Source organism: Malaclemys terrapin, chromosome 1 (assembly GCF_027887155.1).
Source record: "Malaclemys terrapin pileata isolate rMalTer1 chromosome 1, rMalTer1.hap1, whole genome shotgun sequence".
In the NCBI taxonomy this organism is placed as follows: Eukaryota; Metazoa; Chordata; order Testudines; family Emydidae; genus Malaclemys; species Malaclemys terrapin.
The window spans coordinates 81,213,661-81,237,507 of record NC_071505.1 but is presented as its reverse complement, the minus strand read 5'-3'; the positions used below and the strand labels follow the sequence as shown (position 1 = coordinate 81,237,507).

General features: G+C 39.7%; 1 protein-coding gene across 3 annotated transcripts in view; it reads left to right on the top strand.

Annotated features, from left to right (window-relative positions):
• The window catches only part of EEA1 (early endosome antigen 1), a 129,571-nt gene that overhangs the window by 68,078 nt on the left and 37,646 nt on the right, over positions 1 to 23,847 (top strand). For all 3 annotated transcript variants that reach the window (XM_054027953.1, XM_054027948.1, XM_054027961.1), the window contains 5 exons: positions 9,185 to 9,523; positions 18,350 to 18,499; positions 19,912 to 20,031; positions 20,301 to 20,504; positions 22,838 to 23,038. In XM_054027953.1, the coding sequence (XP_053883928.1) occupies positions 9,185 to 9,523; positions 18,350 to 18,499; positions 19,912 to 20,031; positions 20,301 to 20,504; positions 22,838 to 23,038 (1,014 nt within the window). The remainder of the gene's footprint in view (positions 1 to 9,184; positions 9,524 to 18,349; positions 18,500 to 19,911; positions 20,032 to 20,300; positions 20,505 to 22,837; positions 23,039 to 23,847) is intronic.

Below are 23,847 nucleotides of genomic sequence, written 5' to 3'. Positions count from 1 at the left end.
TATAACGCATGTTTGTGAACATATAAAACATTTGAATGTATTTGTACTATATGGTGACAGGTTTCCGAGTGGTAGCCGTGTTAGTCTGTATCAGCAAAAAGAACGAGGAGTACTTGTGGCACCTTAGAGACTAACAAATTTATATGCAAAAGAATAAATGGACACTAATCAGATGTCAAGAATTATAACATTCCAAAACCAGTCGGAGAACACTTCAGCCTCCCTGGTCACTCGATTTCAGACCTCAAAGTCGCAATACTCCAACAAAAAAACTTCAAAAACAGACTGCAACAAGAAACTGCAGAATTGGAATTAATTTGCAAGCTGGACACCATGAAATTAGGCTTGAATAAAGACTGGGAGTGGATGGGTCATTACACAAAGTAAAAACTATTCCCCATGCTATTTTTTCCCCCCTACCGTTATTCACACCTTCTTGTCAACTGTTGGAAATGGGCCATCCTGATTATCACCACAAAAGTTTTTTTTCTCCTGCTAATAGCCACCTTAATTAATTACTCTCATTATAATTGGTATGGCAACACCCATTTTTTCATGTTCTCTGTCTATCTTCCTACTGTATTTTTCACTGCATGTATCCGATGAAGTGGGTTTTAGCCCACGAAAGCTTGTGCTCAAATAAATTTGTTAGTCTCTAAGGTGCCACAAGTACTCCTCGTTCTTTTTGTATTATATATGATTATAATTTTCTGTGTGTGCATTTGTGTATGTATATTTATTTATGTGGTGGCAACATTAGTAGTTTAGGGTAGGCCTGTGAAATAATTCTCCCCACTTGTTGGAATTATTTATATTTGAAATTATTTATATTAATGTGGGAAACCACCAAACTCTAATTTAACCACAAATTCCTTTATTAAATCCAAAGACCAAATGGTGTGTGTACAATTGCTCCAAACATGCCTAAAAAGCCTCAATAATAAGCAGTTTACTACATCCAACCAGTAACAAAACATTTATAAAGATTTGGTCAAGATATTTATAAATGGGCTAAACCCAAGGATGCTTAGAACCATATTTGTTGGCTCCAATGTGGTCAGGCAAGTAGTGGCAATGAATCCTTTGAGTTTACTTTTTTTTTATACTCTTCAACAAATAAGTACTGTCATTGCAAATTACTGTCTTCAGTTACAACCAATTTGAGACAATTTCCCCTTATTTCTAGTCCTTATTCAGCTAAGATTTACAGCTTCCTTTCCTCCCCTCCTTCTTGCAGTCTGACAGTTTGTTCTGGATTCACACAGACTTCAATGCTGGTGTGTGGGGTGGGAAGGGCCAAGCTGGCTCATTTTAAGGCAGATTCTTTTTGTCTTATTTAAAACCATTTGCACTCACCCCTATTGGTCAGAGGCCTTCTTTTTAGAAGCTTTTCCTTTATATCATTTGTTATTCTTTGAACAGACATCTTCCTTATTTTATTTCTTGTGTCCTTATCCTTTCCTTCTACTTGCTAGTCAGGGCCTTCCTTTACAACACACACATCTTTTCGTAACCAAACTCAAGCTAACAGTAATTCTTTAATTTCATATTTATTGAACACCACCCGAAGCCTAACCAATTGCTGTCTACGAGTATTTATTTATTTTTGGCCAAATTATGACATAGCTAATGCAGTGGTGTAGGGGTGTCCGTATACAGCTAGTAGTGCTGAAGGGGAAGCAGACTGTGCAGGACCACTGTGTCCTGTCCTTGTGCCAGCTAAGTGGGAAGGGCAGAAGAAGGCAAGGATAGGTTAGAGCTGTGCCAGTGTGTTGGGGAGCATACACTGCTTCCTCTGGGTAAAGGCCCAGCATGATTTACTCTCTTCTTGGAGCAGCAGGGAGACTCCTGGGGCAGGAGTAACAAGGTGTTGCCCATACCTTTGAGCTCATGGCAAAGTCACAATTGAGCCGTTTATTGTCACATCACTCTGCACTAACGATTTAGTGGAGGGCTGCACTTTCAAGTTAACTGACACATTTAACATAAAAATGTGTATTGCGGGCTATCCAGGTCCTCCCCCAACCTTTCTGCTACAGAAGTGGTCCTATATCTATGTTTGTATCTCAATGTAAGTGCATATGTGAGTGTGTATTTCGATGTATGGGTATATATGTAGAGAACACCATAGATGTGGTAGTCGTAACCATGTGCTCAATTAACATGCCTGCCTCACTTGCTCTCTGCTCATTAATGCATCTCAACTGGGCTTATTTCTGATTTTCCTCATCATTAAATAGATTTAAACAGCCATGTTAACCTGACAGATAAATATTTTTTTCTTTCCTTGACTTGTGGAATTTCCCCTCTAAAATCACAAGCAGTACTCCTGGAATGTAATATGTTTAAAGCTCAATGTGTTGCGACTCCATAGAGCTGTAAATGGGAGCATTATAACACAGAAAAAAGGAGAATCCCAGCTTGCCAGTGGGAGTCAGCATTTGATTCTAATTATGGAAGGTCTCAAGTTATCCAGTTTCAAAGCCCTGTTGATTTTAGATAAAACTCTTTTAGGTTACTTTTAGGGTTCTTTGTGGCTTACTCTGAGGCTGCCCTGTACAGTTGGACTTAAGGCAAGTGAATCGCTCGTTTTTCAGTTGTCTCTTTAAAAAAACTCCTAGTAAAAAAAACCTTTAAAATTTTTTTTTCCGTTAACCTGTGTGGCATATGCAAAAACATGGTGGGTTGGTAGGGTATAAAGTTTTCCTCAGGACATGTTTAGACCCGTATAACTTCTTCAGGCTTCACTGCTAATGAGTAATGTGCCATCTCAAACTCTTGCTAATAAATCCTTTATACTACACCACAACATTGTGTATTCTCTGCATATTTTATTTTATCCAAGTTCTTATACTTTACACATCACCATGATATCAGAGTGCCTATTTTATATATCTATATCTATGTCTATGTCTATGTCTATATCTATATCTATATCTATATATAAAATATTACATATATATATAATATATAAAATATAATCACAACTCATGTTTAGTTAGTGTAGTCAATGAAGCATTTCAGTGTGTTATTAAACATCTCTGTTATTTTGAAAGCTATATACCTTTTTCTCATCAGCTGTAGCCTGTGTGAGTGACGTAATTTATTCCTCCTCTGTGGAGATGAAGCATTTTTTCCATGGCTCTGTATTTATTTCACTATTGTATAAATGTCTTGTGAATAAATCCAAGACATGTTTACTGTATTTGGCAAATCATTCAACATATAAAAGGCAGGCTTTTCTTTTTTCTCTAACTTCATTTTTTTAAATGTTACATATTTCCTCTCCTCACAGTTGCTTTTGTAATTCTGCATTGCCAAAAAATTTGGATAAATTCCCCCTGCAAAGCATAATGCTCCACTGAATGTTTTATTGTATTATCTACTATTCTGCCAAAACAAAACTGGGACAAATCAACATGGAAAACGTTCAGGTCAAGTTTGTCATAGTGATGTTAACTCTTAACTTGGAAGCTTAGCAGATGCCTATGCAATATTCCTACTCTTACATTAATGTGAAGTGCACAATAAAAGTACAGGCTTGTAACCCCAAAGTCTCCTACATCATAACTCTGAATACTACCTAGTGACCAGTGCTGTCCAGATGCTTTTCTTTGTTTGCATACTCCCACAATGTCTGTCTCTGTGTGTGTATGTGGAGATAAGCAAGACCAAATATGGAATTCAGTTGTGATGGAGCACTTCCTTAGAAGGATGAATCATAGTACTTGGTGTGTTGCTGGCAGAGTAGTTATTATATAGCACATTGCCCAAATAGTGTCTTGGGAAAGGAAGCATATTCATATTTAGGAAAATAGAACATAGAATGTCAGTGGGGGGCAGGGACTGAGACCAAACACTAGTTTAATGTAGTTTAATGTAGAAATAACATTTGCCAAGGAATATAGTAAGATGCAGTTTAAAATTTCTTTATACTTCGCTTGTGATAGTATGATGTAAATCTGAGGCAGACCTATAATAGATAGTGAGAATTAGCATCTTATTTCACTTCCACAAACCAGCAGAGTTTAATCATATATGAAGAATGCATTGAAACTGATACACAGTATATTTAATTCCCTATATTTAATGGAATGACAGCAGATTGATGAATAAAATGACTAATCTGTAGTCAAAATGGGAAGATAAATCAGAAATCAAGGGAAGAGTCCTCAGCTCTGTCGAGTTCATGCTCAGTGCAGTTGAGATGGTGTGGCGGGGTGGCTCCAAGCCACCTTTTGATGCCCCCAGTCCTGGGGCTGTCACAGCTTAAATGACCCACAAAGTGACTTATAGCAGCCTAAGAGTGCTCTAATTTGCAGCATCTGAAGTAGCCTCTTAAAACCACTCTGTCAGCCAAGAACTGGCTAGAATACTGTGTTCCTTGGTCATGCCCCTGATTTGCCGTCACTCCAGTAAACCCTATACTGGGTGTGAGTGGGTGCTTGGAATCATCAGCTGCCTCTACAGGGCAGCTTTCCTGATACCTTGTACTGTCCTATGTTGACGGTCTGGCCACAGAACTAGAAACGTTATGAAAAGCTTCTTAAATGATGCAAAAACTTTACTTTTAATCTCCTTGTAAACATGTGGGGGTGGGGGGGAGTTTGAGCATTGGCCTGCTAAACCCAGGATTGTGAGCTCAATCCTTGAGGGGGTGACTTGGGGAAAAAATCTGTCTGGGGATTGGTCCTGCTTTGAGCAGGGGGTTGGCCTCCTGAGGTCCCTTTCAACCCTGATATTCTATGATTCTATGCACTTTTGGAAAAGATAGACAACAGATATTCATGCAGAGTGGAATATATTGGGTTTTAGTTTGTATGTCCATTAAGCTTCCAGCGTAGCCCAGGACAGTCTCTTTGTGTATGCATCCAGATGTTGAGATCATGTAAAGTCTGATTTAGAAGAATGTTATTCTTACAGTGATATCTTCCAGCAGCTGCATCACAATGAGCAGCGATGAATACGTCAATGCAGGCCTTTACTTTAGGAGAGGAATCTACTTCCTCTAATTTTTAAAGTAAAACAATGAACTTTGAGAATAGTAGGAATTTGTGAGGAAGGAAACAGACATCTGGAATTTCGGTCAAGTGGCTGCAACTCTATTAATCCCATAACAGAACATAGATAACTGGATAAATTCATGGTGGTGAAGTCCATTAATGGCTATTAGCCAGGACGGGTAAGGAATGGTGTCCCTAGCCTCTGTCTGACAGAGGATGGAGATGGATGGCAGGAGAGAGATCACTTGATCATTGCCTGTTAGGTTCACTCCCTCTGGGGCACCTGGCATTGGCCACTGTCGGTAGACAGGATACTGGGCTAGATGGACCTTTGGTCTGACCCGGTACGGCCTTTCTTATGTTCTTATGTAACAGGATAATTTATCAGGCCAGCCTGTGTTGACCACAGTGGAAAATGGGGGAAGGCAACAGGCACTGTATTGTCACATGGATTCTCCCCCTCTTTTTGTAGCTCAAATCCAGAGCATCACAGTTCCAGGGATCAAATTGCTTGTATAAAACCAAGGCCCCTTAGAGCCTACATTACTCCCAATGCCTATAATGTCGTATTGCCCAGAACAGCCTAATGCTAGAAAAAACAATACGCCTCTTAGGATGGCTCAGGCTTCCCTGCAAATCTAGCCCCTTTTCCTAGGAAAGGTGTGTTAATGGGAAAGGGGCTTCATCTGAAACCTGCTGCCAGAGCCTTTCACCGCTGCCTCCCCACTGCCAGAGCTCTTCCTTGCTGCTTTGTGAGAGCCTTTCCTACTGCCTCAGATTTTCCCTGCTGTGGGGAACAACTCCTGCCGTTTCGAGTCGCTGGTAAGCTACTGTGCTAAAAATAGCAGTGTAGACACAGGTGGCACTGCTTGGGCCTGTAGAGAGCTGTGTAGAGTATATGCCCTATACTGCCCAGTTCTGGAGTGTCTTTATTCACCTAAGTATTGCCTCACTATCTACATTGCTGTTTATACCCATGCTATGCGGCATACATTGTATGTACTCTACACACCGCTTTAAGTTTAGACATAAGCTCAGGTACAAGTGATAATACTTCAAATAAACATTCATTGTTAGCTGTTTCACTATTCATCCCAGCATGGAAGGAGTGAGAGGAAGTATCATATTAAGTAGATGTACACAAACTCCTCTTGTGTGACTGCTCATTTTGGCTAGGTGTTAGAATGCGTGGGGGGTCGAAGGGGAGCATATTTTGGTTCGTTTTCCTGAAGCGGAACTGCGATCCCAAAAGTTTGGGAAATACTGCAGTAAAGCAATTATAAATGCCACTTTATTATGTAAACATAGTATCTAATATCCTGAGACCAACGCAACAACAATGGCACTGCACACATTATGATGTGCCTTTCCCAGTGTTAATTCAAAATTAAACTATGCCAGGGATCTCTCTTTCAAATTCTGTCATTCATCTTTAAGGTGCATGAAAATGTTCAGCGTCTCATTACTTCTTTGAAGCACCTTTACATTGATTACTATAAAAATACCTTCTGAGGGTTACAAATGTATTGTGATAATCTGCATATGAAACTGCTATAATGCTGTTATAAATATGCATATTAGAAATCAGGTTGTGAAAAAGGTGCTATGCTTGTGCTCCTGTGCTGAACCTGTTTTCCTGGTGTTAAGAAGGCTAGCTAGAGTTTTTGTTTTTCTAAAGGTTAAAACATACTAATTCACACCATAAACTCAGGGTGAAATTGTGGTACCATTGTAGTCAATTGGTGTTTTGCCACTGATATCATTGGGGCCAGGATTTTACCCGTATAACCTTAAAAACAGACATTCTGTATGTATTGTTTATTGCATATATAATACATATTATAATATAATCATGTAACTAAAAATAGTTATTTTGTTTTTCTAGAACTGTTGTGGAAAATGTTATTGCCAGGCTAGAATTCACATTCAAACTTCAGCCTGGAGCAAATTTTCTTGGCCAAGTTTTAAGCCTTAGCAAGTATATTTTATAATGGAAACTCTGAGGGGACTATAATTATATTCGTTCTAATGTGAGCTGCTACTGCCGAGCCATTTGCCAGATTGCAACATAACTTAAAAACTGATGTACCGAAGAATAACTCTCCCCTCCCTCCAAACTTGTTAAAAAGCAAGTAAACTAGTATAAAAGGACTTTTTGCCCTTTTAAATTTGATGAAATTTAACAGTAGTTAAACTCTGTATCCTCAAAATTAGTCTTGAATAGTGTTTTAATTTTCTGTTAAACTAACCAAAGCAAAATCAATTTGGGATTGCTTAGATGCTATGAAGAAGTGTGCTTTAAAAATGCCCAACATAGCTAGAATTACAGTTCTTTCTGGGTCTTCTCTTGAACCTATATATTCCAGGAATTGCAGAACATAAATCACCAACTGACGCTTTTGACACTAAACTTGTGAGTGCTGGGATTTTTCAAGCTGCCAGCCAGCTGAATTCTTAGAAATGTTTTGTTTAAAGAGGAGCTGAAAAACAGAGTATGCAGTTAAACTGCGGGGAGAACATTGGTAGCGGAAAGATGCACACAGAGATGCTACGATGGGACAGGAAGTTAAGAATTCAGTTATACCTACATGGGGATTTTAGGGAGACAATGAATTCCCTGAGCTGGAATTTTACTATGACACCCAGGAAGACAGCTGATAAATTTCAAAAAGTGCCATTGGCTATTTAAGGACAATGGTTAAGATCTTGGCTTTAGTTCTCTCTTTGAAAGATGGCACCTCCAGCAGGAAAATGGCCTCTATTGCTGAGGCATTGATCAATACTGATTCAGAGGCCTTGCTGCTTGCAAAATGAATTTTGCTAAAGTGTGGTGAGAAAAAATTGAGACTCCAGAGCTCCTCTTCACTAAAAGGCCACTCTTAAATTTGTGGTGTGTTCAAGTTAAAAACAAACAACCCTCCTGAGTTGACTTGTATGCAGAGTTTTATTTTCCAACAGAAAAGTCTGGCTTGAGGGAGTTAGCAGAACACTAACATGTTAAAACAGGCTAAATTCTGAATCATATTATGAGTTTGGTGGTTTCATGCTATTATCATTTTTAATGTCGCACGCTGCACTCATTTTGGCAGTCTCTGTTCAAGAGAAGCTCATAGAATATCAGGGTTGGAAGGGAGCTCAGTTAGTCCAACCTCCAGCTCAAAGCAGGACCAATCCCCAGACAGATTTTTGCCCCAAATCCCTAAATGGCCCCCTCAAGGATTGAACTCACAACCCTGGGTTTAGCAGGCCAATACTCAAGCCACTGAGCTAGCCCTCCCCCCAAGCAGTAACATGGTTACCGCCGTCCCTGGGTGGGCTTGAACCAACATCCTTTCGGTTAACAGATGAATGCGCTGACCCATTGCACCATAGAGACACACATTTTGAATATTTGGGGATGTTGCACTTCTCTTGAGATGTGATAGGGCAAAATGAGGAAACTTCTTGAAAAAGTGAGGGTATGATGCCTTATACCAGTGGTTTTCAACCTGTGGTCCATGGACCCCTGTGGGTCCGCAGATTGTCTAAGATTTCCAAAGGGATCCGTACCTCCATTTGAAAATTTGTAGGGGTCCGCAAATGAAAAAAGGTTGACAACCACTGCCTTACACAGAATTACAGGTGAGGCAGTGGCCCACAAATTTAAACATACAGAGAAGTACATGAAAGGGTGAGGTACCTCTGACATACAAATAATTTTTAGCTGTCACAAAGCAATTTACCAAACACATGCATGAGCTTCAGTAACATAGAAGCTCAGTTGTTTCAGTAAAACAAATCAGTCTTCAAGATGTAGAAATAGTGGCACCTGAATCAGTTACCAGAAGACTAGAAAAAGGGCTTATGTAAGGAGTAAAGGAAAAGTGTTAGTTTCAGTCCAGAAAGCAACTTTACTGAGCACAGTTTAAAATATATAGAGAGCAAGGGAGCCTGAAAATGGGAATTATAATTGTAACGGTATGCTATATGGACTCTGGCATTGACTGCTATAATATGAAATAGAAATTAAAATGTAGAATTATTGGCAGACTTATTTCATGTCTCAACTCAATTTTGGAGATTATTAGTGTGAGAGACTTGTTCATTGCTCTGGATAAACTCTTGTGAGGAAATGTGAGTAATAACAGTTGATCAGATGTAAGCAGAATTGTAATTTAATTTCCATTTAATTGCTGTTATAGAGTCTGACAGAAAAGCTGCTGAAGAAAGAACTTGATTACACCCAGTTAGAAGAAAGGCACTATGAAGAATCAGTGAGTAAAAAAAATATGCAGGCAAGCCTTCACCAAAAGGACCTGGACCTGGAACAGCTTCGAGCAAGGCTGTCTGCCTCTGAAGCCTCATTGCAGAGAGTACAGACAGAACTGGGTGAGAAGGGGGAAGCAAGCCACAAACTTAAGGAAGAATTGTCAGAAATAGAGACAAAGTATCAGCATCTCAAGGCAGAGTTTAAACAGCTACAACAGCAGAGAGAGGAAAAAGAACAACATAGCCTACAACTGCAGAGTGAGCTTAATCAGGTGTGGTGCCTTCAAAAATATTATTTTCATTCATATTATTCTTCTCAATACTACACTTTTCTCTATATATTTGTGTATATGTAATATAGAGCTTCTGTGTGTGTCTGTGATATCTACATTTAAAATCTCCGGGAACTACAGTGCTCTGTGTGTATGTGTACACATTTGTTTATTGGAGGGGGGAAATGCAAACATGCTGCTAAATGTGTATTTCCTGGCTCTTATAAATGAAAAATAAATTTCAGGTGTCATGTTTTGGCATGTTAGAGAACTAAGCAAAGAACACAAAGAAAGATGAGGTAAAGGTAAAAGAGGGAGTACAGAAACTTACTCTGATCAGTACTGTCATACCTGAAACTAGTTATAGGGCCAGACACTTAGTTGGAGCAAGTTGGCGTAGAGTTGTGCTCGCTTACACCAGATGAGGGTCTGGTCCATAATTCATATTGTTTTAGTTTTGTATCTCTAAGATTACTAATGCTGTCTGTTTAAAATAATTAAATTTTCTGCTCTGTGTGAAAGGAACCTCTAATTCCTTTAACCTTGTAAATAGTTCTTTATAAGTAGCTTTCCATTTTTTAAGAATAATACTCTTCTTAATCTAAATTAGCCGTAGAGCTTATTTCTTGTTTTCAGAGGGCTTGTCTGCATTGTGCCTTAATCCACATCAGCTGGAGTGTAAATTCTAATGCATGCTGCTGGGTCAGGAACTCACTGGCTCATGTGGACCCTGCTGGTGCACACTAAAAGTTCCCTAGTGCATGTTAATATAGTCCCATTTCAAACAGCACTACATTAACATCCACTAAAGAACTTTTAGTGTGCACCTGCAGGGTCCACACAGGTCAGTTAGTGTGCAACATGCTGGTGCATGTTAGAATTTATACCCCAGCTGATGCAGACTAAGGCATTGACTGGACAAGCCCTGAGAGTCAGAGAAATCAATAATTTCCAAATTCATCATGCCCTTACCCATGAATACGGATCTTGAGGCATATCTGTGATATTCCTCTCCTGTTGGGGGTTCTTAGGTAACTGACCATTGCACTATGCACCCCACCCCTTCCCTTTTTTTGTGTGTGTTTTTTTTTTTGTTCTGATCACATTCTTTTCCTGACTCTAGGTGTGGAGTATTGGCAAAAGAAAATGCTACTTAGATTACTTAGTTTTCTTGCCATATATGAAAGTGATCAAGCCTTCCTCATGTGTCTAAAAGTTTTGCAAGGCTGTAAATAACAAAGAGCAAGTAATATTGTTTCTGCTGGCTCAGAGTAGAGTAAGTTGTAATGGGATGAAGTAGTACAAAAGAAAGTTTTGGTTGAATATTGGGAAAGTTTCCTAGTTGTAAAGCTTGTTAGACTGTAGGATAGTATAGAAGAAGTAGTGGAAACCCCATTGTTTGATTCCTTAAAAAATGTACTAAGCAGTGAATGTATTATAGAGAAGAACTCTGCATGACTAGAGGAACAACATAAAGTCCTAATAGTTTTTTTCAATTTCTAATGTCTGTTTCTGTGATTTGAGCCTTTATATTGGAATGCATATAGTAAACAGTCCCATAGTCCTTTCACATGCTAAATCCTATGGAGTATAATCAGAGCTACTTTCATAGAGCTGTGGGATTGACCCACTATTATTCAATGTTAGATGAAAGTTGACTTTGAGGTGCAGTTTTGTTTGATCTTTGTTTTGTTGGGTGCCTCTTTGTGTGTAGTATGTGAGATCAGAGAGATGTTTGTGTTTCAAGAATCATGCTCAATACTTCAATAAGAAATCTGTGGTTCATTCCAGCTTGGTTTACTTTACTTTTAGGCCTGTGCTTTTACAGCTTTCCCTTTTTCATAAAGTAATTTAAATAAATATGTTGGCTTGATGCCCACCCACAAGCCTGTAATAAATTACACCTTAACCTATGCATGCATACTTTCTACTGGAATCTCCTGTGGTTTGGCAAGAATCCAAGTTTAATGGGGAAAAAAAAAAAAGCTGATGCTTGGAGATGTGCTGAAGTTTGCAGTTTCATCCATATGCTTAGGAATCCTGATGGGTGACATTGCAGCCATCTTTCTAGACCGCAAAGAATACAATTTCTGAAAGCACAACCAACTGGCAGAGTTCAGCTGGAAACTGGTTTCAGACTAGGAGGGCGTGCTCCAGCTAAGCAGGGCTTGTGAAAGGATTTTTGGTGGGGAAAAAAAACTTGGATTGCCTAATAAATTTCTAGGAAAGGAAGTGTAGATGACACAAATCTGCCGGTGATACCATCAGAAAGGAATTTAGTCCAACTAAGAAAACCTGCCTGAAGGGGGATCACTGGAGTTCCCAAGATTGTCTGTTGAGACCAGTGGTCCCCAAACTGTGAAGCACTCCCCTGTAGGGGGGCTTGGAGGAATGTTTGGGGGGCATGTGTGGCGGGGCCCAGGCCAGCCCCCACGGGGACGGAGAGGAAGCACCACCCATCCCTGCTCTGCCCCTATCTCCCTTCCTGGCCCCCCCGGCCCTAACCTTGGCCCCACTCCTGACTGCAGTTCTGCTCCTGGCCCCAACCACAGTTCCTGGCCGTGGCCCTGCTCCCAGGCCCCCTCTGGTTCCTGACCATGGCTCTGTGTGTGCATGTGTGTGTATACCAGTCAGGGGGAGAGGGAAATCAGTAAAAAAAGTTTGCGGACCACTGATTTAGACATGGTGGAGGGAGGACTTTAGGGTGGATTGAGAGATTCTGAGTCTATTCATGATACAGTAACTGGTTACTCATAGAAAGAGAGATTTGTCTTAGTTTTTCCAGTTTCTTCTCTAATCGCTTTGTACAGTTCCCATATATTTCGTATTGTTGTTCACTTAGCAGTCTTAGCTCATAGTTTTGAATATTGGAAATAGGTTTATAGCTATCTTTTTATTTCCCTCTTACCTGTGACTGGAGATGATCATTGCAAGGGTGTAGCCTACTAGGGTATGTCTACACTGCAATTAACTGCCTGCAGCTGGCCTAAGCCAGCTGACTCGGGCTCACAGGTCCCGGGCTCAAAAATCTCAGGCTAAAGGGCTGTTTAATTGTGGTCTAGATGTTTGGGCTCAGGCAGCAGGCTGAGCTCTGGGACCCTAACACCTCGTGGGGTCCTAGAGCCGGAGCTCCAGCCTAAGCCCAAACGTCTACATCGCAATTAAACAGATACCAGTTAAGATTCAGTCACAGTATACTTTTTTTCGCGTGTGAGATTTTACCTCAAATGAAGCTGAGGTTGTTGGTGTGTTGAAAGCTTTAATATCCTATCTGGTCCTAAAGTCAGCAGTGTTTCTTTTAATTTAAAATTAAATTAAAAAAATGAGAAATAGTATTTTAAATGTTGAATTTTTGAAAGGTATCTTTATGTGTATGCAATGTAATTATTTTAATACATGGAATATAGCACACACAGTTCATTAGGATTAATCATTTCTTCGGGGCTGAAGGAAAATTTGTGGATGATCTGTTTACGGCAGTGGTGGGCAACCTGTGGGCTGCATGCGGCCCATCCGGGTAATCTGATTGCAGGCTGCGAGACATTCTGCTGATGTTGACCATCTGCAGGCATGGCCCCCTGCAGCTCCCAGTGGCCATGGTTCACCATTCCCCACCGCTTCCCGCAGCTCCCATTGACTGGGAGCTGCGGGGGGCTGTGCCTGCGGACGGTCAACATCAGCAAAATGGCTCACGTCCCGCAATCAGATTACCCTGTTGGGCCCCAGGTTGCCCACCACTGGTTTATGGCCACAGTTCGATTGTTCCTAACATGTTATTACGTGATATTGTTCATGATGACATAATGAATTGCCATTTGCTGAATGGCTAAACATGGTTTATATGGTAACCCACCTCATTCTGTAGTGGAGAAAGCCCATGTGCCCTCTTATCAAAATTGTCTCAAACAGTTGTCGGCCCAGATCCTGGAGAGTTCCATGTGCTTCTGCAAGGTACAGGGCACCCTCAACTGCCATTCTAGCCGGCAGTTGGAGACCTCAGAACATTACAGGGTTATCCCTTAGTCTTCAGCAGGAAATGCTCATTACTTAAAACAGCAAGTCTGTGAGTGATGTTAACACTTCTGATACAGTAGTTTTAAAAAGTACGGTTTCTCTATTTTGTTTCCATTTTGCTTGATGATGACTGGAACGGGACTCTGACAGCGTAGCTGATAGTTTCACTTGTTTATGGAGAACCCAAAATTGTGCGTTACAGAGAATATAAAAATATAAGTTGGTCCTGGCCCTGATCTTGTAATGACTTGGATGGACCCATGTGCTTGCATGCAGCTCATTGCAGGATAAGGACTTAATTTTTTATGTGATATGGTGAGTGAGAGTAACAAACAGTTGAGAGATGGGGGGAGAAAAGAAAAGGGTTTCAATAAAAAGATGATCCAGTTTCTCCATTTTTGGTATGTGCACATCTCTGTGGATTGGTTAAGTGCATGTCTGTACAACATACTTTTTTGAGGTGACCTGACAGAAATGGGTTTCACTGAGTTATTTGAAAGAGGAGAGGCTGTTGGTATGGTTAGGCAAACAGGGATTAGAAGAATGTTCCACATAAGGTGGTTTTGCATGAGGAAGGCTCTGAGACAGTAATTGAGGGATGCGGAGTGGTGGGATGCAGGGGGAGAGGAGAAAAGGAAAATATAACCCTCTCTTTTCCTTAGAAGTGATAGCTGCTAATAAATATTGGTTTTATCATGCAACTTTGAACATGATAGCCTACTAATTGGTCATATCTTTTTAACTCCAGAGATTTTTTTTCTTTATAAGTAAAATCAGTAATAAGTACATTCTACTCGCTATGGTAATGTCTTTGGTTATACAGCCCTATTAGCTTAAAGTTCATCACATGTCCACACTGCGCCACACCATTCCCCACAGAAGTCAATGGTTTAAGAGCTTTTGGCCATATACTCTGCCTCTTGCTTCTATAGACTAATTTTTTGTGACATTAAAGCAGAAAATAGGTATTGTGCTTAGCAGTATCTTACAGGAAAAAATAAAATGCATTTTGATCACATTGTATATTAAAGGGACCTTTATAAAGGTTAATAGTGTTTTTTAAATAAATGGTTAATCAATTTATATAGCTTGTTAGAATCCAATAGGTCAATAAGTTGCATATAACCATGGCTTGTTACCATCTATAGCCCCTTCTTCTAACATAGAATCATAGGACTGGAAGGGACCTTGAGAGGTCATCTAGTCCAGTCCCCTGGACTCATGGCAGGACCAGGTATTATCTAGACCATTCCTGACAGGTGTTTGTCGAACCTGCTCTTAAAAATCTCCAAGGATGGAGATTCTACAACCTCCCTAGACAATTTATTCCAGTGCTTAACCACCCTGACTGGAAGTTTTTTCTAATGTCCAACCTAAACCTCCCTTTCTGCAATTTAAGCCCATTGCTTCTTGTCCTATCTTCAGAGGTTAAGAAAAACAATTCTTCTCCCTCCTCCTTGTAACAACCTTTTACGTACTTGAAAACTGTTATCATGTCCCCTCTCAGTCTTCTCTTTTCCAGACTAAACAAACCCAACTTTCTCAATCTTCCCTCAGAGGTAATGTTTTCTAGACCTTTAATCATTTTTGTTGCTCTTCTCTGGACTTTCTCCAATTTGTCCACACCCTTCCTGAAACGTGGCACCCAGAACTGGACACAATACTCCAGTTGAGGCCTAATCAGCATGGAGTAGAGTGGAAGAATTACTTCTCGTGTCTTGCTTACAACACTCTGCTAATACATCCCAGAACGATGTTCGCTTTTTTTGCAACAGCATTACAATGTTGACTCATATTTAGCTTGTGGTCCGCTATGACCCCCAAATCCCTTACCGCAGTACTCCTTCCTAGGCAGTCATTTCCCATTTTGTATGTGTGCAACTGATTGTTCCTTCTTCAACGGAGTACTTTGTATTTGTCCTTATTGGATTTCATCTTATTTACTTCAGACCATTTCTCCAGATCATTTTGAATTTTAATCCTAACCTCCAAAGCACTTGCAACCCCTCCCAGCTTGGTATCGTCTGCAAACTTTAAAAGTGTACTCTCTATGCCATTATCTAAATCATTGATAAAGATATTGAACAGAACCGGACCCAGAACTGATCCCTCCGGGACCCCACTCGTTATGTCCTTCCAGCATGACTTGAACCATTGATAACTACACTCTGGTAATGGTTTTCCAACCGTTTTGCACCCACCTTATAGTAGCTCCATCTAGATTGCATTTCCCTAGTTTGTTTATGAGAAGGTCATGCGAAACAGTATCAAAAGCTTTACTAAAGTCAAGATATACCTACCTGGTCTTCTGCTTTCCCCCATCCACAAGGCTTGTTACCCTGTCAAAGAAAGCTATCAGGTTGGTTCGTTTTTCTTTTTTGACTCTCACTTATCACCTTATTATCTTCTAGATGTTTGCAAATTGATTGCTTAATTATTTGCTCCTTTATCTTTCCGGGTACAAAGTTGACTGGTCTGTAATTCCTGGGTTGTCCTTATTTCCCTTTTTATAGATTTTTTTATAGATTTATAACCATCTACAACACATGTTGCTCATGTCTCCAACAGGCTTATAAAACCTACTAATTATTTATTGAATATACATTGTTTATAAACGTGTGTTTAAAAAAATGTGACCTTCATTTCTGTAACATGTAAAATGTTGTTATACTTCTGCTGATTTTTTTTTTTCTGGAGCTTTCTTCTTACCTTTGGTGTTTTCTCCCAACATCCGGGTACAAATGACATCAGCGGTTAAGCTGTTCCTGCAAACTTTCCCAAGTTTGCTCAACTCTTGTGCATATTTTTAGAAGGAAATTACATTAGCAATTTACCACAACTTCTTGCCTCCAACCACACACACAAATTACTAGTGTTACTATGTCACAATTACTAATAGTCCATCACCCACAGGTGGAATGATTTTTAATTTACAGTGGCTAATAGTATGGACTTATAAAGGGAAATAACTTAGCTTCAGATATTTTTATCAACTGATGTAAGTGCTCCAGTTAGGTGGAAGTAATTTTTCTACTGTAAGGTCTGACCCATTCAATGTTTTGCATTGAAATACTTCTGTCTTACTCTGTAGTTACCTGTCGCTCCAGAATCCACAAAATGGAAGCTCACATGTGTATGTCGGTTGGTATTCAGTAGTGTGTAGGAGTGGGTAGGACGTAAATAATAGCTTGAGGTTTCAGATGGAAGAAAAATTTGTTTGCATGGATGCCTGTTTCTAGCAAATAACTGTAAAGAAAGCCCTCGGCTCCTTTAGCTGATGACAGCGTCATAGAATATCAGGGTTGGAAGGGACCTCAGGAGGTCATCTAGTCCAATCCCCTGCTCAAAGCAGGACCAATCCCCAACTAAATCAACCCAGCCAGGGCTTTGTCAAGCCTGACCTTAAAAACCTCTAAGGAAGGAGATTCCATCACCTCCCTAGGTAACCCATTCCACTGCTTCACCACCTTCCTAGTGAAAAAGTTTTTCCTAATATCCAACCTAAACCTCCCTCACTGCAACTTGAGACCATTACTCCTTGTTCTGTCATCTGCTACCACTGAGAACAATCTAGATCCATCCTCTTTGGAACCTCCTTTCAGGTAGTTGAAAGCAGCTATCAAATCCCCCCTCATTCTTCTTTTCTGCAGACTAAACAATCCCAGTTCCCTCAGCCTCTCCTCACAAGTCATGTGCTCCAGCTCCCTAATCATTTTTGTTGCCCTCCACTGGACTCTTTCCAATTTTTCCACATCCTTCTTGTAGTGTGGGTCCCAAAACTGGAAACACTATTCCAGATGAGGTCTCACCAATGCCGAATAGAGGGGAATGATCACGTCCCTCGATCTACTGGCAATGCTCCTACTTATACAGCCCAAAATGCCATTAACATTCTTGGCAACAAGGGCACACTGTCAACTCATATCCAGCTTCTCGTCCACTGTAACCCCTAGGTCCTTTTCTGCAGAACTGCTGCCTAGCCATTCGTTCCCTAGTCTGTAGCAGTGCATGGGATTCTTCTGTCCTAAGTGCAGGACTCTGCACTTGTCCTTGTTGAAGCTCATCAGATTTCTTTTGGCCCAATCCTCTAATTTGCCTAGGTTCTTACTTTGTACTCTCCGGGGAAGTTTCCCATGCATCAGCCGATCCAAGAGAGTGGGTTACAAGTCCTATGGAATGAGCTGGGGAGTAAGCTACAAAAGGGCATGTGACCATAGGACCCTCCTAAAGATCTAGCACATCTTATAGACAGAGTCCATACATCAGCCTCCCTTGTAGTGGAGGAATGCCAGGCGCTCATGGTGAGCTGAAAACACAAGTCCCACTCGCCCAGATAATGCAGAACACCATGATATTGGAACCAGTGTAGCCAGTAAAAGCTTAGAGCATGAGCCATTGGAGAGCATAGGAATGCTGATTTACTCTGAGCTCTATGTAAGATGTTGGTTCAGCCATTGCTATTTTACATGATAAATATTTTATGCATTTGGTGGGGGATGGAATTTAATCCTGTTTTTTCTCTGTGTAAGGCTACATAGCTCATATAGAGGGGCTTCTATAAAGGGGTGAGGCTGCTTCTTCATAGCCTCACTTCCCACCTTCTGAACATACCACCCCTTTTGAGCCTATGTTCCTGCATGTGCACGTGGCTGGTATGATTTAGCTCAGGTATATGAGAATAATTCCCAAGATATTGTAGTCATACCATTCTTGTGTGATTAAAAAGCATGATGAAAATTACTATATTGTGTGGATAATGAGTCTGAAGTACAGTGTAGTGGCTGGAAAACTGAGACCAGTATTTTCTTCCAGTTGCACAGTAAACTTCTGGAGACAGAACGCCAGCTAGGGGAAGCACATGGTCGACTTAAAGAACAGAGACAACTCTCTAGTGAAAAACTGATGGACAAGGAACAGCAGGTGGCTGATCTGCAGTTAAAACTTTCTCGTGCTGAAGAGGAGGTAGGAGTGATGCACCTGATCAGATTTCACCTTTGTTGTAGTGATGGTTTGTGTATTCTACTTCTCATGTTGGTGTTTACAGAGTTTGTGTCCAACTGACAGCTTTGACTAAGTTTGTTAAAACGTAATTGCATTTTTAAAAAATCCTCATTAAAAAAAATCCACTATTTTTCTTTTGGCAAAATAGTCTATAGGACAGTTACTTTTTTGTTTTTAGAAGGCTAAGAATTATTTCCTTGCCTAGAGCCTAAAACTGCGAGGTGATTTACAGAGAAATAAAGGATATAGCCCAGGCACTTGAGGACTTTGAGGCTATGGGTCTGAGCATGCAAAAAGATCCCCAGGCACAGAAACTTATGCCGTGCATAGCAGAGTTTTGTGTATGCATATATTTTTATGGGATCAGGGTCCAATTGAAGAAGTAATTGACATAACGTGATTATAGTGAATAATGTGTAGGGGGGAATTGGTGTCAGAAAACAGTAATTTTACTACTCTATTAATAGGTCAAGTTTTTTTTGCAATAGGGCTCTACCTTAGTAACAAATATTTGTTGTTGACCTGTTTATATTAGCTATATGCAGATGTGCCAAATATCTAAGAGTGGTACATTTTCAAAGTTTTACACTACAGTTTAGCAAACACCTCCACTCTTAGACTTTAATGAAAGTCATACAGCTAACACTGTGCAATGCTTTGCATGTTGGCTCCAGAAAGTCTGTTAAGGTAAGTAGAGCATAAGGGCAGGTGTATACTTAAAACGCTGCATCAGCACAACTGCATTGATGCAGCTGCGCTACTGCAGCGCTTTAATGAAGACGCTCTATGCTGATGGGAAAGAGCTGTCCCATCGGCGTAGTTAATCCACCTCCCTTAGAGGCAGTAGCTATGCTGACGGAAAAAGGTCTCCCACTGACATAGCGCTGTCTAAACCGGGGATTAGGTCTGTATAACTACGTCGCTCAGGGGTGTGGATTTTTCACACCTCTGAGCGACGTAGTTATACCATTGTAAGTCTGTAGAGTGGACCAGCCCTAAGTTGCTACTAAAACTGCTAATGATAATTAGCACTTAGTATACTTTATGAATATAAATTACTTTGACCAACTTATCCATAGGAAAAAAGACTAAATATCCTTTAACAGTTTGGTGTTAAGATGTAAAATAATGCATGTCTGACACTTGAGATAATTTTCGTTATTTAGAATTTGCCTACTGTCAGTGTTGAGAAGTACTTCAGTGCTTTGTTCTTTGCTATAGAATTGGTATGACAAATTACTACTTTTACATCTGTTTGAAATGTTAAATTGTTTAGTGTAGTCTTTCAGTATTAGAGTAAATGATAAATGTTATTGAACTACTGAATTGTGCTTGTCAGTTTTCAGTCAACAGTCCGTGACTGTTTTTTTAAGCTAAAGGAAAAAGCAGCAAATTGCACCGAATTACAGCATCAGTTAGATAAAGCAAAACAGCAGCATCAGGAGCAACAAACTCTTCAGCAAAGCACTACAGCAAAACTCCGAGAAGCCCAGGTAAAAAAAAAAAAACAAAAAACCCCACACATTCTTTTCAAACTAGTATACTGCAGCAGTTAATATTGCCGATGCATTGCCACATGTAAGCTGCATGATTTCCTAATGTATAACATTATCTTTTTTTAATTAAATAACATTAAAGGAATTTATAATTTCAAAATAGAATATGTAGTAAGTATTCGTGAAATTCGATATCTAACATTTCATGCATCAGGAATAACATTTAAAGTACCTATACTTAAAGAAACTATTTAATGCATTTTTAGAATGATTTGGAACAAGTACTGCGTCAGATAGGAGATAAGGACCAAAAAATTCAAAACCTTGAGGCCTTGCTACAAAAGAGTAAAGAGAACATCACCATGTTAGAAAAAGAAAGAGAGGACTTGTATGCGAAAATTCAAGCAGGGGAAGGAGAAACTGCAGTTCTTAACCAGCTGCAAGAGAAAAATCATACTTTGCAAGAGCAGGTAAGAAATGCAAAAGCCTCCAATACCCTTAAGAAAGTTTGTGTAAGAAGAGTCTCCTTTGTTTCTGTCTCCCAGTCTGCAGCTTCAGCCTCCACTGTACTTTGCTCTTGGATACTGTATTGCTTTAGCATCTCTTTATAAAATTCACAAGATTTCTGTGACTCCCTTCCCCCCCCCTTCTTGTTGTGATAGCGATACATTTTGGTGCTTCGCATCCAGGTGCACAAGTTGTGCCCTTGGATATGAAGGATGGTGTGCATACAGACAATCAAAATGATTTATAATTATTTTTTCTTACCTCTGTGGAAATCTAATTGATAACCTATTTGAACAAGAAAACACATAACATACACTGAATATGATTTAATGAAAAGATCTTTGAAGTTGGAATTTACAATCACAGTGTACCATCTGAAAGGTACATTATTAGATATTGTTAAGGAATTTTTAAAGTAATTTTAGCTGCATACTCTTTTAAAATATATATGTGTATTTATATACGCACACATATATTTTAAAAAAAGCTATGCTGGAATTAGTACTACTTGTGCATACAATTTTTACTTCATATTTTTGCAAAAGGTAACACGATTGTATGTTAGTGACTCTTTTTTGTACTTTGAGGAATTTTTTTAGTATACTGTTTAAAATACCAGTATGGTAATATTGTTGCACACTTACTAACAAAGGTTATTAGAACACCGTGTTCTCCTTTCCCAGCATATGTGCAACACATCACTAGTAATTAGAGCTGAATGTGAGTTCTCTGGCATATAGTCCATAGTGTATGCTACTGGTACAAATAAGATAGAAATGTACTAGTTCCCAATACCAGCTGTTACCTGTTTGTAAGGGAAAGAACACCTGTGTCTTTTATGAGCTACTTGAAAAATATTTTGGTAGCAAACACATGTCAATTTTTTGAGAGTAATTAATGGATGTTTTTTGCCATACTTGCTGTAAACTTATAATAAAATATACACAATATATAGAATACTAATATGAATTAAATGGAGTTCAATTCATGTTTATTGCAGACATAGAGCTTTGAAACTAGCAAAGATTAAATTGATAGGGATATATTATTTTCTGGATGGCCACGTGTAACTCACATTAGTGTTAATGGTAATGTGGAAATACCCTTATCCTGAAGAGTTTATAATCCAAGGTACTGATCATATTAACATTTATACACATGTCAGTGGGACTACTCATGTTGTGTAAAGTAAAGCAAGAGCATAAGTGTTTGCAGGGTCAGGCCTTAAGAAGACAGGTGAAACGTGAAGGGTGGAGGGAGAGGGATACAATCAAATGTATATAATTTTCTATTAATGGAGTTACTTGTAAATTCTTGGCAATTACATTCTATATTCAAGGAGCAAGTGCTGTATGTTGCATTTTTCATACTGTTATGAGCTGGGAGAAACCTTATGTGTCAAGCTAAAACCTCATTCAAATTGATGAGTGAACATGCAAAATAAAGCCCAATAGCATCTGACCAGAATCTAGCACCATGTGGGTGGAGGTTTTACTGGGTATTATGACCAGGAGTATGTGGGAGAAAGTAAGGGTGAGAGCACACAGAAATAGAGAGCAGACAAGAACAGAGAGAAGGAGAGGCAAAAAAGCCAAGCAGGAGCCTGTGACCATGAAAAAAGCTAGAGAGCTTTTGGATTGTTGGCTAAAGAGGTTTGTGGGCTATAAGCTTAGAAACTGCTCCTTTTGTTCTTGGCTCCCTCTGTATTCAGAGGCCTGTCACTTTGTACATTCCTTCCAATAAACAGGACCGCAGCAAATAAAATACCATCAAATTCTGCTTCCAGCTGGAACATCCCCAGGGCCCCAAACTGACTATCTACTCAGGTGGAAAAGAGGCAATAATACATAACCAAAGGGTTGAATCCAGGCCTTCAATGCAAAGCTCAACTCAGCCTAACTATTGAACCACAATTGGTGCCTCCATGATGTGTTTATATTATTTTTCTTATAAATAAAGCAAGAGTCAACCATCCTCATCTGTCTCTCAACCTAGCCAACACTAACTGGGTATACACAAAAGGATACACACTCACAGTGTTATATGAGAGTGATCATGCTTGCTGGCTTTGAATTTCTTGTCAAAATAGTTATGCTTTTAAAAGTTGGGGTCACTCACGTATTGCACACAAAAAATAAATGCATTGTTGTTGTCCACAAAGAGAAACTTTGTAGAATCAATAAGTGGTGAAGTTGATCAGTATTGGGGCTTCATAACCAAGACAACATGTTTTGAATTTTAGGGTGTTTTTAATTTTGCCTTTGGACTTTTAATTGGCAGCTTATTTATATTGTAGGTAACTCAGCTAACAGAAAAGCTGAAGAATCAATCGGAAAGCCATAAACAAGCCCAAGAGAATTTGCATGAGCAGGTGCAAGAGCAGAAGGCACATCTGAGAGCTGCTCAAGACCGTGTGCTCTCCCTAGAAACAAGCATTGGTGAACTAAGTAGTCAGCTAAATGAAAGCAAAGAGAAAGTATCCCAGCTTGATTTACAGGTAATTTGCCTTTGTACTATATCCTAATGAAAAAAATCCATCTGCACTTCATCATGGAAAAAGGTGGCCTTTGTTGAATATACAAGGCTAGTAGGCTAAGATTCTACTAAAGTTTGCTTGTTTTGTGAGCAACAAATGGCCAAATAAAGTGCAATAAGCAAGATATAATCCAGCAAGACATCAGCGGTTCTAAGATATAAGGATTGCAGCCAAAAAAAACCAAAAAAAAAAACCACACACACACCAAAAAGAACACAACCACCACCAAGGAATCAACGAAGGAGAAGTTATGTCTCCTTAAAAGACTCAGACTTGCTGTGTGCATTAAGGCTAAGAAGCCTATCTGAAAACTGTTTTAATGGTTCTACAGTCCACATGCCAGGGTGATTTCCCCTGACTAAAAGGAGAACTGGATTGGACCCCATAACTCAGGGTATATCTACACTTATCGTGGATCGACGCTGCGGCGATCGATCCACCGGGGGTCAATGTAGTGGGTCTAATGAAGACCTGCTAAATCAACCGCAGATTGCTCTCCCATCAACTCCGGTATTCCACCAGAACAAGAAGCATAAGGCAAATTGACGGGAGAGTTTCTCCCGTTGACCCAGCGCAGTGTAGATACTGCAATAAGTCAGCCGAAGCTACATCGACTCCAGCTATGTTATTCATGTAGCTGGAGTTGCGTAACTTAGGTGGACGTAACCCCGTAGTGTAGACCTGCCTTAAGAGAAGAACAATTATTCGTAACTTTATTTTATTTTGTTCCATTTTGTCTTCAACTGCCTAAACTTTGTTGATAACTTGTG